The sequence below is a fragment of the Microcaecilia unicolor genome, chromosome 5, assembly GCF_901765095.1.
Source record: "Microcaecilia unicolor chromosome 5, aMicUni1.1, whole genome shotgun sequence".
NCBI classification, from domain to species: Eukaryota; Metazoa; Chordata; class Amphibia; order Gymnophiona; family Siphonopidae; genus Microcaecilia; species Microcaecilia unicolor.
Window position 1 is genome coordinate 2,131,650 of NC_044035.1, and position 15,168 is coordinate 2,146,817.

General features: G+C 44.5%; 1 protein-coding gene across 1 annotated transcript in view; it reads right to left on the bottom strand.

The window, feature by feature from the left end:
- Positions 1-1,680: 1,680 nt before the first annotated feature.
- Positions 1,681-15,168, bottom strand: part of LOC115471025 (disintegrin and metalloproteinase domain-containing protein 9-like) — a 122,078-nt gene continuing 108,590 nt past the window's right edge. The window contains exons 18-22 of the mRNA XM_030204694.1: positions 14,673-14,778; positions 11,559-11,685; positions 4,483-4,549; positions 3,121-3,173; positions 1,681-1,975 (exon numbers count right to left, since the gene is read on the bottom strand). Coding sequence (XP_030060554.1) covers positions 1,858-1,975; positions 3,121-3,173; positions 4,483-4,549; positions 11,559-11,685; positions 14,673-14,778 — 471 coding nt within the window. The 3' untranslated portion in view covers positions 1,681-1,857. The remainder of the gene's footprint in view (positions 1,976-3,120; positions 3,174-4,482; positions 4,550-11,558; positions 11,686-14,672; positions 14,779-15,168) is intronic.

Genomic DNA, 15,168 nt, shown 5'->3' on the forward strand with positions numbered 1-15,168 from the left:
ACTGAGGTGAATTGTTTACCCTTTGAAAACACATCTATTTTCCCAGGCCTTTGGGGACATTGGTTACAATAACCAGGAGGCTCAGATTAGTCTGTTTTCCTTATCTTTCACTTTATATCCTCTTTTTACATTGCAACTGTTTCCATCTGACAATATCATTGTAAACAGCATTGTTCTTCCTCGAACCGAAGATGCAATACAGAATAATTGTCAAATAATAAAATAGTAATAATAATAATAATAATAATAACTAGGCTAGTCCACTGAATGGAGTGTAGAGAGAATGTCTGGCGGGAGGGGAGAGGAGAGAGAATGTTCTTGCAAAGAAATGTGGGAGAATGGGAAGAGAGGGCTTGGATGAAGGTCTAGAATTAGGTATTGCAAACAGGGGGTCCAAAGCCTGTCTGAGGCTGAAGGAGATACAGTTTGCTACTGGGCTTTAGGACCTCCTGGGTCCTGCCATGTTTAACACTGGCCCTGGTTGGCTGAAGGGAGAAAGATGAAGAAGGAGAGAGAAGGAGAGAGGAAGAAGTGAGAAAATGCCTGGAAGGATGTAGGGGGGGGGGGGAAGAGGGAGACGTGAGAAGATCTCTGGAGGGATAGGGAGAAAGAGAATGTCTGGAGGGAAGGAGAGAGAGAGAGAAGGGGGGAGAAAATGTCTAGAGGGAAGGAGAGAGGAAGAAGTGAAAAAATGTAGTGCCTGGAGGGATGGGGGAGAAGGGGGGAGGAAGAAGTGAAAAAATGTTTGGAGGGACAGAGAGAGAGAATATCTGGAGGGAAGGAGAGAGAGAGAAGGGGGGAGAAAATGTCTAGAGGGAAGGAGAGAGGAAGAAGTGAAAAAATGTAGTGCCTGGAGGGATGGGGGAGAAGGGGGGAGGAAGAAGTGAAAAAATGTTTGGAGGGACAGAGAGAGAGAATATCTGGAGGGAAGGAGAGAGAGAGAAGGGGGGAGAAAATGTCTAGAGGGAAGGAGAGAGGAAGAAGTGAAAAAATGTAGTGCCTGGAGGGATGGGGGAGAAGGGGGGAGGAAGAAGTGAAAAATGTTTGGAGGGACAGAGAGAGAGAATATCTGGAGGGAAGGAGAGAGAGAGAAGGGGGGAGAAAATGTCTAGAGGGAAGGAGAGAGGAAGAAGTGAAAAAATGTAGTGCCTGGAGGGATGGGGGAGAAGGGGGGAGGAAGAAGTGAAAAAATGTAGTGCCTGGAGGGATGGGGGAGAAGGAGAGAGGAAGAAGTGAGAAAATGCCTGGAAGGATGTGGGGGGGGGGGGAAGAGGGAGATGTGAGAAGATCTCTGGAGGGAAGGAGAGAGAGAGAAGGGGGGAGAAAATGTCTAGAGGGAAGGAGAGAGGAAGAAGTGAAAAAATGTAGTGCCTGGAGGGATGGGGGAGAAGGGGGGAGGAAGAAGTGAAAAAATATAGTGCCTGGAGGGATGGGGGAGAAGGAGAGAGGAAGAAGTGAGAAAATGCCTGGAAGGATGTGTGGGGGGGGGGGGGGGGGGGGGGGAAGAGGGAGACGTGAGAAGATCCCTGGAGGGATAGGGAGAAAGAGAATGTCTGGAGGGAAGGAGAGAGAGAGAAGAAGTGGGAAAATGCCTGGAGGGACAGGGAGAGAATGTCTGAAGGGTAGGAGAGAGGGAGAAGTGGGGAAATGCCTGGAGGGATAGGAAGAGAGGGAAGGAGAGCGGAAGAAGGGGAGAAGAATATCTGGAGGAAAGGAGAGAGGAAGAAGTTAGAAAATGCCTGGAGGGACAGGGAGAGAATATCTGGAGGGTAGGAGTGAGGGGCCATAGGAAAGTGAGAGATTCACAGATGTATATAAGGCTCCCAGTCAGGTGCTCACTGCGGTTGTTATGTGGAATCAGACGGCCCTTTGTGGGAGCCAGGCAGGATATGGAGGAATGGGAGGTTTCAGTGGGAAGCCCGAGGGCTGAGGAGGTCTTTGAGGCAGTGCTGATGTTCCAGACGGCCCATTATTCCTGCAGATGTAAAACAAATGGATTCAAACCTTCACCAACACACAGTAAAACCTATTAAGATAGCACAGGGGCCTATGCACTAAAATTCACATTTTAAAAGGTTTCAGCATGTGATTTGCTAAAGATTTTACATTCATGCTAAGTTGGACTTAATGCACTCACTATACATTTGCCCACCATATACGGCCTTGGACATCAACACAAAAAGTAACCCAGCTGCTGGGAAATCGACCATGCTAAATGGCTTAACATTAAGGGGCCAATTAGCAAAGAGATTATCCTCCCCTCCCCCCCCCAAATAAACTATACCACTTCCTGCTCCATAGTCTCCACACATGCACTGTCACAGGACAAGAACAGAAATTGCCCCACGGTTAATTTACCCCCTTCCTACAAGAATTATGTAGCCCCTTCTTCAGGTAAACCCCCTGTGCATTCTCTCTTTCCACATAAGAATGATACATAGATCCCCTGGGGCAAATCCCCATCCCCAATGCTTCTTTTCCAGTTCCAAAAGCATGACAAAATACCCTTAGGACAGTGCTGCCCAAAGTTTCTTCTAGTATGACCCCATTTCAACACTTAATTTCATGTGACCGCAGATGATGAAAACAAAACAGCAGACCACACTCACCTCCTCAACTGCTTCCTCCTGCTGCAACTTACCCAAAGCAGCGGGTCTGCTCCAGCAATCGCTTCTGCCCGATACGTTCCTGCCCTCCCCTTTACCCTACCAGGGATGCAGAAGGTTAGAGGCCAGGATTTCAGGATATCCCTAAAGAATATGCATAAGATAGATCTGAATGGTTACTACTTCCACTATATTCAAATCTCTCTCATGTGTTTCCATTAGGGATATCCTGAAATCCCTGCCTTAAGTGGTGAGGTCTTGCTTTCCTGTTTCTGCCTTCTCATCTGCCAGTGTGTTCTTGACCCCCTTCTCTTCCACAGTCATCGCCTACCTTCCCCTTTCCCTCTGCCTGATGCACTGAGCTCCTGCCCTCCTCTCCTTCATGTGCTGAGCTCCAGGCCATCCCTCTTGCCGTGAGCGCCTGCCCTGACCTTGCAGAGCTCCGGTCTAGAAGAAGGATGTAATATTGGATCCAGAATCCCGGAGGACAGGTTCAAAGATTTCAGTTACAAACCTTGGAGTTGGGAAATACGATACTGTAAACATGCCGGGATTGAATGCTTCACCCTAGAGGTAAATTAAACAAAAGAATATCCTTAAATTACACATTCTATTCAGCATGATTTTACACAAACTTTTTAAATAAATAAGTTTTGATCTGTTTACGGAACAAGTTATAGGAGATTTTAGATGTCAAGAGACCTTTAATAGCCTTGTCCAAGCGAACCACTTGATATGAGAAGGAAGTGTCTATTAATTTGAGCCTTCTCATACTTTTTACAGAAGGAAAGGTAAAAAGTACTAATGTTCTGGTAGCTCTGGTTTTTTTTTTTAATGAGATGGTTCAATAAATAAAGTAAGGATAAACTATATAATTTTGTAGACAAGGCAAGAAAATGTAAACAGGATCCTGGCTTGCACAGGAAACCAATGGAGCTTTACGTAATAGCATGATCCAGTATCAAATTATTTGAAAGAGAAGATCAAACGTAATGCTACATTCTATATAGTGAGAAGCTTCTTCAATAGAGTGGAAGAGTGGCCTAGTGGTTAGGGTGGTGGACTTTGGTTCTGAGGAACTGAGTTTGATTCCCACTTCAGGCACAGGCAGCTCCTTGTGACTCTGGGCAAGTCACTTAACCCTCCATCGCCTGCCGCATTGAGCCTGCCATGAGTGGGAAAGTGCGGGGTACAAATGTAACAAAAATAAAATAAATATACGTTTGGAGACTCCCAAATAAACGATATTACAGTAATCAAGCAAACTCAAAATTAAAGCCTGAACAAGTGATCTTGATCGAAATATTTCTGAATTTGACGCAAATTGCGCAACAGAAAGATAGATCTTTGAGTGTTAATTTGCTCCTCTAAAGATAATTTATTATCCAACCATACCCCCCAAAATCTTAATGGATGAAGAAAACAGGTACTGGGTCTTATTATATATCATTATACTCATTTCATCCATATCAGAACTTCAGCTGATTGACATAAACTTTGTTTTGTCTGAATTTAATTTGAGCTTATGCTTTAGCATCCAATGTTCTATTTCTTTTAAGATGTTTTGCAATAGCTCTAAGTGTGAAGCAACTAAAAAACTAATGGGGACCATAACCGTAATATCATCAGCATAGCTGGAAAGATAGACTCCCAACTTTTCTAAAACGATAAGAGTTGGGCTGAAGAAAGAGAAGCAGAGAAGTCAGGGAGAGGGAATCTGGGACCCAGTGCTTCTGCTTCCATCCAATCATAGGAGCTGGCTCTGTGGGTACTTGAGCACCCCTCAATATTGAGAAAATTCCTTGTATGCATCCAGGGAGGGGTTATTTCCATTGGACTTAGCACCCCCAATAATTTTGAAAAGTTGGCTCCTTACCTGACCCGTTGATGCAGAGCTCCTGACAGCCTGATTATTCTGTACCCTGGGCTGCACCGGCTCAGACCTGAGGGGAAAAAAAGTTGTGATCACGCATCGGATGCCAGGCGTCCACAGTCTGTTCAGAGAGCAAAGCAGAGGGAAGTAAGGACTGCCATCGCACGAAGGGAGCACATGGCCATGGCTTCCATTTTGTTCATTTTGGTAGGCTGTTTGGTTTCAGGAATAAGCCCATGCTGTGGTCGAAATAGTGTGCTTATTTCTAGGGCTGCATTTCGTTTAAAATTTTAATCGCAGTTAATCACGTGATTAAACAAGATATCTTTATTTTTGTTTCCAGAGCAGCTTCTTGTGACTCTGGGCAAGTCACTTAACCCTCCATTGCCCAGAGTCACAAGGAGGAGGAGGAGGGAAAAAGAAATATGTAACTTAATCGCGCAATTTATCTCAATTACAAATTGTTTGGGGAGAGAAGTATCTGAGCAGGGAGTTATCTAGATATTACGAGTTAGCTTTCTGGGTGACACCTAATGTGGGGCTTCATGAGATCCAGTTTAGAATACTGCCTAATGCGTATATCACTGGCTAAGAAGGTAATATTACAGCATTGGATAAGTCAGATCCCTCCGCCTATAGAACAATGGGATGGGCATATGCGCCAGATGGCGGATTGGGAGAGAAGGCGGACAGCTGATTTGGGGCGCAGGTCAGCCAGAGCGTACAGAGGCTTGTGGTTACATAGTTTGGAGTCCATGCCCAATATGGACACAGTGAGTAAACATGATAGAAGTTCTGTTGCCGGATCTAGTTCTGTGTGTGTTTGAGTCCTGGACATGGGGAGGGGTCAGGGAAGGGGAGGGAAGAAGGGGGGGCTGGTTAAAGGGGGAGGGAGGTAAGAAAATGAGAAAAATGCGAGTGGGAGTTAAGAGCCAAGACATGGGTTCTAGATATATTGTTATAAATGGTATGGATTTTTTGAGCACATATGTCCTGGTGGTGATAAATTGTTCATGCTGAATTGTTCTGCTCATTATCAATAAAAAGATTATTCCAAAAAAAAAGAAAAAGAAATATAGCCCTAAAAAAATTAAACAATAAAAAGTAATCCTACTATATAAATGAAGAGTGACCGACGTGCCGCGCATGTGCAGAACAGCGCAGCACATCACACCTCTCTCCCGTGCCTCCATTCCTGCTGCGGGGATATGCGGGGAAAGTACGAGCAGTTCTTACAGCTCTCTCCCGACTACACCCACCTCACTGCCGCTACCACCCAGTACCTACGCCACCGCTGATAAAATGCACCCAGTACCTCTGACGCTGGCACGCTGTTCTGTGCCCCGGTGAAGCATTGCTCCCGCTGTGGCAAGCGGAAGAACGCAGCGGGAGTGTGTGGTGCAAGTTGCTTTGATGTGTGGTGGCTTCGGCAAGCCCGGAACTTTCCCGTGCATTGGAGCTCAGCAGCAGCGCCATGTTTGATGCATCGGGTGACGCGCGGCTCTCGGTCCCTTTAGAGAGTGAGGGCATAAATCGAGAGGGAGGGGTCCTGACACCAGAGAGAGAGATGGGGGGGGGGGGTCCTGACACCAGAGAGGGAGGGAGAGAAGGAGGTCCTGACACCAGGGAGGGGGGTCCTCACACCAGAGAGGGAGGGGGGAGAGGGAGGTCCTGACACCAGAGAGGGAGGGAAAGAGGGAGGTCCTGACACCAGAGAGGGAGGGGGTGAGGGAGGTCCTGACACCGGGGGGCGGGGGGCGGGGGGGCGTCCTCACACCAGAGAGGGAGGGGGGAGGTATCTCTGTGACACACACACTCACACACTCTCTCACACAGTCAGTGTCTTTCTCTCACTCTCACACACTGTCTCTCACATTGTATCATATTCACTCTCTAAGTGTCACAGTCACTCTCACACACTCTCTCTGTCTCATACACTCTAGGTCTCACAGAAAGTCTGTGTATTGCACACATACTCTCACACTCTGTCTCACACACTCTGTCACACACACTGTATCTGTGTGAAACACACTCTCTCTCTCTCTCACACTCACTGAGTCTCACATACGCACTCGCACACACTCATTCTCACACACACACTCTCTGTCTGACAAACACACTCGCACCCAGTCTCACTCTCTCTCTATCACACACACACACTCGCACATTCACTCTCTCTCTTTCACACAGTCACTCTCACACACACTCTCTCAAACATACACACTCCGAGGAACTCTCATTTCTTGGTTTGGCTATTTCATTACATTTTTCACAACAAAAATGTCACCCATTTTAACGGGCTTTACGACTAGTGAAAAGATAAGAAATAAAAAGTACAAATTAACAAATTACAAATTAAGGTGTCCTTTTACTGAGGTGCACTGAAAAATGGCTTGTGGTAGTGTAGGTGTGTGTTTTGGTTGCACACATAATCATTTTTCAGCGCACCTGTAAAAAAAATGCCGAAAATAGATGTGCAGCAAAATGAAAATTGGCACGCATCCATTTTGGGTCTGAGACCTTCCCACCAGCCACTGATTTAGCGATAAAGTCTCAGACATTAACTGGGTGGTAATGGTCAACGAATGTTCAAATGCTGATTACTGTCCGCTTGCCAGCAAAGAAAAATAATTCCTGATGCACGTAGTGGACGCACGTGAAAATTGAAATTACCGCCCAGGCCACGCACATTGGGCTTGCGTAGGCGCTTACACGGCTTAGAAAAAGTGCCCCTAAAGAACAGAAACAGCATTCAGACTACTATAAACAACCTTACAGGTTTCACAGCCTACTTTGGAAATACAGCCCTACTTATTTCCAAAAGAAAACAATTGTTCTTTCATTTTGTGCCCATTAGTTTTGAAATGAAATGAAACATGCCTTTTTGTAGTACATAAGAAGAGCCATACTGGATCAGAGCGATGGTCCATCTAGCCCAGTATCCTGTTTCCAACAGTGGCCAATCCAGATCCTTGTGGAAACAAGCTTGATTACACCTTCATTTGAAGATCGAAGAAGTGGATCTCATAGATTATCCTAGTTATTGCCTGATTTCACATCTTCTTTTCATTTCCAAATTATCTCTTCAACTCTCTAACTTCCTAGATAAATCCAATACCCTCATCCCCAACTACTACTACTACTTAACATTTCTAGAGCGCTACTAGGGTTACGCAGCGCTGTACAAATTAACAAAGAAGGACAGTCCCTGCTCAAAGGAGCTTACAATCTAAAGGACGAAATGTCAAGTTGGGGTAGTCTAGATTTCATGAGTAGAGGTATAGTGGTTAGGTGCCGAAAGCGACATTGAAGAGGTAGGCTTTGAGCAAGGACTTGAAGATGGGCAGGGAGGGGGCCTGGCGTATGGGCTCAGGGAGTTTGTTCCAAGCATGGAGAAAGGGCGGAGCCTGGAGTTGGCAGTGGTGGAGAAGGGTACTGAAAGGAGGGATGTGTCTTGGGAGCGGAGGTTACGGGAAGGAACGTAAGGGGAGATGAGGGTAGAGAGGTAATGAGGGGCTGCAGACTGAGTGCATTTGTAGGTAAGAAGGAGAAGCTTGAACTGTATGCGGTACCTGATCGGAAGCCAGTGAAGTGACTTGAGGAGAGGGATGATATGAGTATATCGGTCTAGGCGGAAGATAAGATGTGCAGCCGAGTTCTGAACGGACTGAAGGGGGGATAGATGGCTAAGTGGGAGGCCAGTGAGGAGTAGGTTGCAGTAGTCAAGGCGAGAGGTAATGAGAGAGTGGACGAGAGTTCGGGTGGTGTGCTCAGAGAGGAAAGGGCGAATTTTGCTAATGTTATAGAGGAAGAAGCGACAGGTCTTGGCTATCTGCTGGATATGCGCAGAGAAGGAGAGGGAGGAGTCGAAGATGACACTGAGGTTGCGGGCAGATGAGACGGGGACGATGTAGTAGTGACACTGTCTATCCTACCAAATATTGTCGTCGTTTTCTGAATTTTCAGTTTTTAGCTTGTAAACCGCCTAGACCTGCAAGTTAGCTTGGGCAGTATTAGTAAATGCAACTATAACCTAACGTGTAATTAGACTCTGGAATTCGTTGCCGGAGAACGTGGTACGGGCGGTTAGCTTGACGGAGTTTAAAAAGGGGTTAGATAGATTCCTAAAGGACAAGTCCATAGACCGCTATTAAATGGACTTGGAAAAATTCCGCATTTTTAGGTATAACTTGTCTGGAATGTTTTTACGTTTGGGGAGCGTGCCAGGTGCCCTTGACCTGGATTGGCCACTGTCGGTGACAGGATGCTGGGCTAGATGGACCTTTGGTCTTTCCCAGTATGGCACTACTTATGTACTTATGTACTTATGTACTAACTTATTCTCATCATAGTGTTGAAACAAAACTCCTTTGCTGCCACCCAATATCCTGTCTGTAGCCATAAAAGTTATCCTCAGGAAATGCTCAAGGGTGAGATGTAAAATGCAGCAGTATTGATAAGACTTATCAAGAGAGACTCAGAAGAGGCGTAAAGCCTTTTTGGCTTTACGCACAAGAACTGTGGCAATAGGAGCTACCTTCCTGTTGAAATTTCCTTGTGTATGTAGAATAGTGTTTCAATCTAAACAGTTTCAATTTTTTGACCCCAAACAGCTAGAGGAATTTCTAATCAGTAGGGAAGAGGTTAATGTAGTGGTTTAATCCCATATGTACACTGTTTAACAGCCTTGGAGTGAATCACTCGGGACGTGACGCTTCATTATTATAATTTACAATGTATGTTTATTTCCTTTAGATTATATTATTAATCTTACATCTTGGATTGATTTCTTATTCTTGTGGTCGATAACTATTTGAAACTTAAAAAAATATTTGTTTGTCTATATAATTTTTATTTCCAAATTGTGTATTATCATTCATAAATGTGAAATTATGTTTGTTAAAAAGCTTAATAAAGATAAAGTTTTTAAAAAATGCAGCAGTATTGCTCCATTACAGTGGAGAGTGAAATCAGAGATGTATAGCAGTCTAATGTCCATAGAAATGAAAAATATCCCTGGAGGAGTAGCCTAGGTGTATAGGTGGTATATAAATTTAAAAATAAATCAATAAATAAATAACACAGCCCTCTGGAGGGAAACCAAGGCTGGGCGGGACTGGAGAGAGAGTCAGAGTAAAGAAGTACTTGGCCCACTGTTAGGTAAAATTCTTCTGTTATTTCCAGCTGCCATTCTTCAGTATATAGTCGTACAGCTCCAGATGGGGTACCTGTAGTGCAGTGAATAGGTCATGCAAGGCAGAGCCCACTCGTGGTCAGTGGTGAGAGGCTGCAGGAGCAAGTCACAATTTCATGGGTTCAGCAACATAGCTCCGAAAAAGGTAAACGAACCTCCATTTTCAAAGCTCTCCCGTTGAAGAGACGGTAAGTGTCCTGTAGTGATTGAGGTCAGCCTCGCTCGGCTTAAGGTGTGCAGGAGCCACCATGTGGGGAAGAAGGAACAGTTGTCAACTTCAAGAAGGAAAGAGGAAACGGGCTCACCAGCAGTTCCAGTGATCCATAGCAAACCCATTTGAGCCAAGACATCGTGTGCCAGTGCAGTCAGTGTAGAAGGATGGTGTTCTGTCCCCTGACAGCCTGGCACTAGTTATAGTGTGACCCTAAAATGTGTTAATACCTTCACTGCTATTCTTACTCCTAAAGATCTTGATTGCTGCAGTCTTCACTGCTAAGATATGTGTGTGAGCAATGCATTGTGCGTAATGTAGTTCACAGACAACGCAACCCCACTTGCCTGTCTGTATAAGATCTGTTACTACTGGTTGTGATGCTGCTTAGATCACTCCCCTGTCTCAGCCAAGCTTGGCTTCTTTGTTTACGTGCCAGCACTTCCTGGCCATTCTTACTATCTCTGTCCCAAGAGGTCAGCCAGGTATGACCTTTTCCTCCAATCAGGGGCTGCCTCCTAGAGCTGCCCTTGCCACTCGAGGGCAGGCTTTGTCCCTATTGGCCTTTCTACTCCTTCTTCTCTGAGTCTGTATGAGCTTCTGGCTCCTCCCCCCCGTCGATGAGGAGGACAGTATCCATTTTGCTCCAGGACGAAGCCACGATCCTGTTGTAGCTCTGGAAAAGCACTAGTCTTTCACCCTGAAAATACCCTCATAAAAGAGGGTACTGCACTCCCAAACACCGACCTAACTCCGAGCTGCCTCTATCTGTGAAACTACTTTTCTTATCTCTGCAACGAGCTGATCCTGGTTAAACTTCTACCTTCTCTCCACTGACTGATACAGCTCACAAACTACAGGGTTCCTTTGGGCTTATGAACATCTAACTGTGAGTAATCATCTATGTTATTCAATAAAGGAACTTCAGAAAAGAAAACAGATTTAGGTGTGTTGATGTGCTAGGGGTTTATACTTCAAGATATTGAGACTTATAGCTAAATAACTCTTAAGAAACAGCTATAGAAGTCTCGAGAGACTTGACAGATGGATGTGGACAGAAAGTTGAGCTAAGCGGCCATTTTGCTCAGAATGCAACCTTCACCTCAACCTCTTATATGATTAAACTGCATTGGCTGCCTGTGTCTGTTTTAAATTAGGAGTTACAGTTTTTAAAATATTGTATGGTGAGGCCCCTCTTTATATGGTGGGTATAGTTAATTTACTGCTAGGGCGTAAATTGGGTCGGTTGCACAAGCAACTTTTTAAAATCTTATTTCCTCAGTGCGAAAGGATAAGTCTATTAGAATTTTATCTACTTCTCTTTCTTATCAGGCTACAACTTTTTGGAACACTTTGCCCCTCGATCTTAGAATGACAAGAAATTATCAGCTTTTCAGGATGTCGCATAAGACCTTTTTATCTGTCTCTAACTGAGCTATTAGTTTAACTTTTGTATTGTGTTAGTGATATTACCTTGTACATTTGTTATTTATAGTTGAGTGTATTATTTGAACAATGGGTTCTTATCTCAAGTATTGTAATCCGCAGCGAACTATTCTGGTATCTGCGGGCTATAAGTCCTGTATTATAATAGTAATTACATAAGCTGGAAGGAGGCAGGGATAGAATTCCACTCCTTACAGAGAGCTCCATGAGGCAGACTCTGTACTGTACCTGTACTTTTTCCTCCTACAAAACCTCTTCCTCAGGGCATCTCGCTTCACAAAGCAGACAATCAGCACAATCAGGAGAGGCAGCACCAGCAGGAAAAAGATCAGCAGGCCATCTCGCAAGGAGGTATCTGTGCAAGAAAAAAATAAATAAACAAGCCAAAACCATCATACTTAGTATCACAAAGCTTTTGCGACTCGGATTAATTTGCGTAAGTACATCAAGCCCAGCATCCTTTTTCCAACAGTGGCCAATCCAGGTCACAAATACCTGTCAAGATCCCAAAAAAGTACAAAACATTCTATACTGCTTATCCCAGAAATAGTGGATTTTCCCCCAAGTCCATTTAATAATGGTCTATGGGCTTTTCCTTTAGGAAGCCGTCCAAACCTTTTTTAAACTCTGCTAAGCTAACCGCCTTTACCACATTCTCTGGCAACGAATTCCAGAGTTTAATTACACACTGAGTAAAGAAAAATTTTCAGTGATTCATTTTAAATTTACTACTTTGTATCTTCATTCGATGCCCCCTAGTATTTTTGGAAAGCGTAAACAAACACTTCACGTCTACCGGTTCAACTCCACTCATTATTTTATAGACCTCTATCATATCTCCCCTCAGCCGCCTTTTCTCCAAGCTGAAGAGCCCCAGCCGCTTAGCCGCATAGTTCTATAGAATTAAGTACTGGTACTAGTGATAGGAAAGAGGGGTTCACACTGTGGTGTTTAGCCTGAATTAATTATCAGAGAGGAGAGGTATCGCAGTTTGGTATTCATGGTCTAGATTATCGGGGAGGAGGCTATCCCAAGGTGTCCATGAGCCAGAATAATTATCAGGACAGAGCAGTGATTCTTAATCCAGTCCTTGGGACATACCTGGCCAGTCAGGTTTTCAGGATATCCACAATAAATATGCATGAGAGAAATTTGCATATAATGGAGGTAATGCATGCAAATTTATCTCATGCATATCCACTGTGGATATCCTGAAAACCTGAGGAAGGACCTAGCAAAACCTGATGAATGGTCCAGAGTTTGTCAGCTAAGATTTTTAAAATGTAGGGTCATGTTTTGGGGCTGCAAAAACCCGAGGGAACAGTACAGTGTAGAGGGTGAGGAACTTCTGTGCATGAAAGAGGAGCAGGACTTGGGTGTGATTGTATGTGATGATCTCAAGGTGCCCAAATAGGTAGAAAAGGTAACGGAGAAAGCTAGAAGGATACTTGGGTGCATAGAGAGAGGAATGGCCAGTAGGAAAAAGGAGGTGATGATGCCCCTGTATAAGACTCTGGTGTGACCTCATTTACAATATTGTGTACAATTCTGGAGACCAAACCTTCAGAAAATATAAACAGGATGGAGTCGGCCCAGAGGTCAGCTACTAAAATGGTCAGTGGTCTTCGTAATAACCTATTGAATGAGAGGGCACAGGATGAAGGTGAAAGGGAATAGAATTAGAAGTAACCTGAGGAAATACTTCTTCACGGAAAGGGTGGTGAATTCATGGAACGGCCTCCTACTGGAGGTGGTGGAGATGAAAACTGTACCTGAATTCAAGGAAGCTTGGGACAAGTACATAGGATCTCTAAGGGAGTGATAGGGATAGTAGATGGTATGGATGGACAGACTAGATGGGCCATATGGTCTTTATCTGCCTTCATATTTCTATGTTTATGACTGGCTTGTTGTGTCCTGAGAATGGAGTTGAGAACTCCTGGGATAGAGGTTATCTCAGCTTGGTGTTTCTGGTTTGAAGTAAATATCAGGAAAGAGGACATCATAATTTAACTCAATACACTGAAATCTTCTGCCGGGTGTGTGGCGGTAGCCAAATAAGCAAACAGAATGCTAGGAATTATAAGGAAAGGGATGCAAAATAAGACCAAGAATATTATAATGCCTCTGTATTGCTCTATGGTGCAACCTCACCTTGAGTATTGCGTTCAGTTCTGGTCACTCTATCTCAAAAAAGATATAGTGGAATTAGAAAAGGGTCAAAGAAGAGCGACCGAAATGATAAAGGGGATGGAACTCCTCCCATTTGAGGAAAGGCTAAAGAGGTTATGGTTCTTCAGCTTGGAAAAGAGGCGGCTGAGGTGGATATCGATTTTTCACTCTTTCAAAAAGTACAAAGACCAGGGGACACTCAATGAAATTACATGGAAATACTTTTAAAACAAATAGGAGGAAATATTTTTTCACTCTGGAAGTTTTTGCCGGAGGATGTGGTAACAGTGGTTAGCGTGTCTGGGTTTAAAAAAGGTTTGGACAAGTTCCTGGAGGAAAAGTCCATAGTCTGTTATTGAGATGGACATGGGGGAAGCCACTGCTTGCCCTGGGATTGGTAGAGTGGAATGTTGCTACTATTTGGGTTTCAGCCAGGTACTGGTGACCGGGACTGCCCACTGCTGGAAGCAAGATACTGGGCTAGATGTTTGGTCTGACCCAGAATGGCTATTCTTAGGTTCTTAAGTTACAATAACAAATCACCTCTAACATAGCATACATAATATTAATAACATAGATAATAAAAAAACATCCAATAAGGATTATTTAGCAACAAGAAATTTCTGAAATAAGAAAGTTTTCAGTTTCCTTTGGAATCTCATACAGTCCCTTCCAATCCCAACAGCCTCCTGTGGCTTTTTGGATGGTTTCACTATTCAACCAATAAGTGTGCCAAGCCTCAATCTGGAGTCACCAGAGATTTTGACTAGACTCCCATAGGAATCCCAATGCAACTTCTTCCATCCCTGTGGGAATCCCTGAGTCCTCATTCCCGTGCAGCTCGTGAGTACCGGCATCTTTTTCCTAGAAACCAAAAGCAGGGTACTCCGAGACATCAGCTGTCTCAGGCATTAAGTGATATAGAGCCCTTGAACATAACGGTCACTGTCTCCTAACCTCTGTCTATCCCTCACACCCCTCTTCTCTGAGCTATACAGCCTATTTAAACCTAGTGTAGCTACACCATTTCCCCCCCTAAGCCAATGCAGAGGGAAACGCTGCAAAGCTTCTCAGATACGTTACATTACTGCAGTAAAAAGGTGTCAATTACACTTGGTTCTTGTGAACATAAAGGGAACAGTAGGGGAAATAAAGAAAGACAATAATTACCTATACAAGTAGGGCCACTGTCCACACTTCCTCCACAGCCTGATCTGTCACAAGATGGTGGCGCCCAGCCAGGGTCACAATGACAGTTTCCATTGTTATTGCAAATCTAAATAATACAATACAGAGTGTTTTACTGAGAGCAAACCGGCCCCCCCCCCCCCCCCCCCCCCCCCACACACACACAAACCCTTCCTCACTGACAGGGACACAATGACACAGTTCACATCGCCCAAGGGGTGCCAATTCCAGAGAATCTGGTAGTCCTTGTAGGGTGCCTGTGTAACCCATGGTCTGTTAAGAACATGATCGAGTGGGCCCACGGGTAGCTGCTCATTAGGGGAGTGACCGGAAGACCCGGGAGGAGATCAAAGGATATATAAGGGAAACCTTGCGGGAAGGATTTTGACTCTGGTTCTGTCTCTTGATAAAGTAACCAGCTCTGGGTGTGCGAGTTCGGTGTTACTGATAGTCCCCCTACCAGATGACCCATTGCAAG